Below are 2,071 nucleotides of genomic sequence, written 5' to 3'. Positions count from 1 at the left end.
TCAGTAGTCATCGCCGTTGTAGCCCTGATGGTGAACATACTGCTGATCATAGTTGCCTTGCTGGTATTCCAGGTTGTGAGGTGTGTTGTCATTTTGACTGTTGTCTTGCTCATAAAACGCTTCACGATTGTGATACTGGTCATAATTTTCAGCAACATATCCACCGTGATCGTAGCCAACGTGAACGTATCCACCGTTCTCATGTCCACTGTCAATCTGTAGGTTATAGGTTTGCTCAACAGGCTGCAGGTGAACGGGCTGTGATGAAGGACTCTCCTCCACGGCGTTCAGCAGTTTATTCGGATGCACCTCTCTCATCTTGCGGCCGATGCATCTGTAGGTGTGAACTCCCAAGATAAACTGCAGCACCTGAGCATGTCAAGACAGCATCCATTATTACTTGAAGGGTGTCATTTTTTATGTTTCCTGTCAGAATGTGTTGAGACAACTGTAGGTATTTGATGCAGAAATGACAACCTTTAGATTTAACAGTCAGTATAGGAATATTCGGCGTTGAAAAACAAAAAAAGGTCTATAGTGGAACGATTCTCCCATATTCTGTACGTCAGTGCAGTGTATTTCGTTCAATGAACCTTTGATTGCTTTTACAAACTGATCTCTGAGTATAAATAATTCAAATGTTTACCTAGATTTATTATATCTTTAACATTTTTTATGTGCAAGTCTCTCACCTGAATCAACAGAAGTCCAGCATCCATCCCAAATATGACAATTATGTTTGCATGCAGCCAATCTCTGAGAAATGTCTCGCAGCCCTGTAAACAAAATAATTGTGTTCAGTGTGCATATTAAAACCACAGAGAGACACACAGTAGTTAGCTAAAGATGAAGAAGATGGGCAAAAGAGCAACATGTGTTACCCTATTGTGGATATTTGAACCATTTCCAAAACTGTGTGTTTGGTTGATTGAAGGGCAGGTATCATTGAAACAGGAGCACGGGTAGATGTCTGTCCCATTCAGGGACCAAATAACCGTATTATTCCTCCATTCATCTGATGTCAGCCTACCACAGCACTTTGCCTAGACAGCAAAAAATGTAGGCTCATTAAATACACCTTCGGCAGAGCCCAATGGTAAACTGCAGAGTAAAGTAGTCCTTTTTAAATTCAACAAATCAGGTTCATACAGAAGTCTGCACGCTGTCTAGAAGGTTCCATGATGTGTGTGTTTCATTTCCTCCATATTCCTTAATGATGTTATCCACACCGCTGGTCAAATATTGCTCGATCTGGTGAGGTTCCAAAGTAGTGTTATACATTTGATCACAACAGAGTACACAACATGAACAGAATTAATAGTTTATGTGTAGACTTACACGTTGTCTTCTTATTAATAGCACGAAGGTGACAAAAATCTGACCCAGTATGACGATAATTAAGAAACCCAGATACTGTGAAAAACGACACACGCAAGTTGTTATAGTTTGTTGAGTTGAACTAGGACAGGTCAAACAGCAGCATCAGCAGCTTTGTGTACTGATTATAAAATGGCCATACTTACAAATGTGATAAAACATCTGTTCTCTAAACAGGCACCAGTACAACCCAGCAGGGACACACCGACCACAACCAGTCCGATGAAAAAAAGCCCCCCAGCCACCAGTCTGATGTCCTCTCCTGAGACACCAGAGCTATTTCACTCCAAACAGACTAGTACAGATATTATGGAAAGATATCGTGTCGTAAATATACAGTATGAAGATAAACTTACCAGCACTTATAACCCTTATAAAGTTGGTCGTATCGAACAGGATCCAAGCAGAACACGCAAAAATGCTGATGCCAAGAATCTGTCAGGATTGTTTTATTTGTTACCACACGTAAGAAATAGGATATTTTATTTAACTTGAGTAGAACATGATATCCTGTCTTTTTATGGCATTATGAGCAAAACTGCTTTTGACTGCTGTCAAAACAAATGAAATAAATTATTTAACATTAATCACAGCTTCATATTCATATATGACATAAATGTCATCTTACCACAAAGACTGAATTGACAAGCATCAGAAAGAACTTCAGGATCTGAAGTTTGTCGTCAGCTTTCAT

General features: G+C 39.6%; 1 protein-coding gene across 1 annotated transcript; it reads right to left on the bottom strand.

The window, feature by feature from the left end:
• si:ch73-139j3.4 (CD82 antigen) lies at positions 1–2,071 on the bottom strand. Its single transcript, XM_057323442.1, has 8 exons — positions 2,006–2,071; positions 1,734–1,812; positions 1,524–1,639; positions 1,339–1,413; positions 1,150–1,251; positions 882–1,043; positions 693–776; positions 1–369 (listed from the first exon to the last, which is right to left on the bottom strand). Exons 1-8 carry the CDS (start codon positions 2,069–2,071, stop codon positions 1–3), a joined length of 1,053 nt encoding a protein of 350 aa, XP_057179425.1.

This window comes from Triplophysa rosa, linkage group LG24 (assembly GCF_024868665.1).
Source record: "Triplophysa rosa linkage group LG24, Trosa_1v2, whole genome shotgun sequence".
NCBI lineage: Eukaryota > Metazoa > Chordata > Actinopteri > Cypriniformes > Nemacheilidae > Triplophysa > Triplophysa rosa.
Note: the sequence above shows the minus strand (reverse complement) of the source record. Positions and strands in the feature narration are given on the sequence as shown.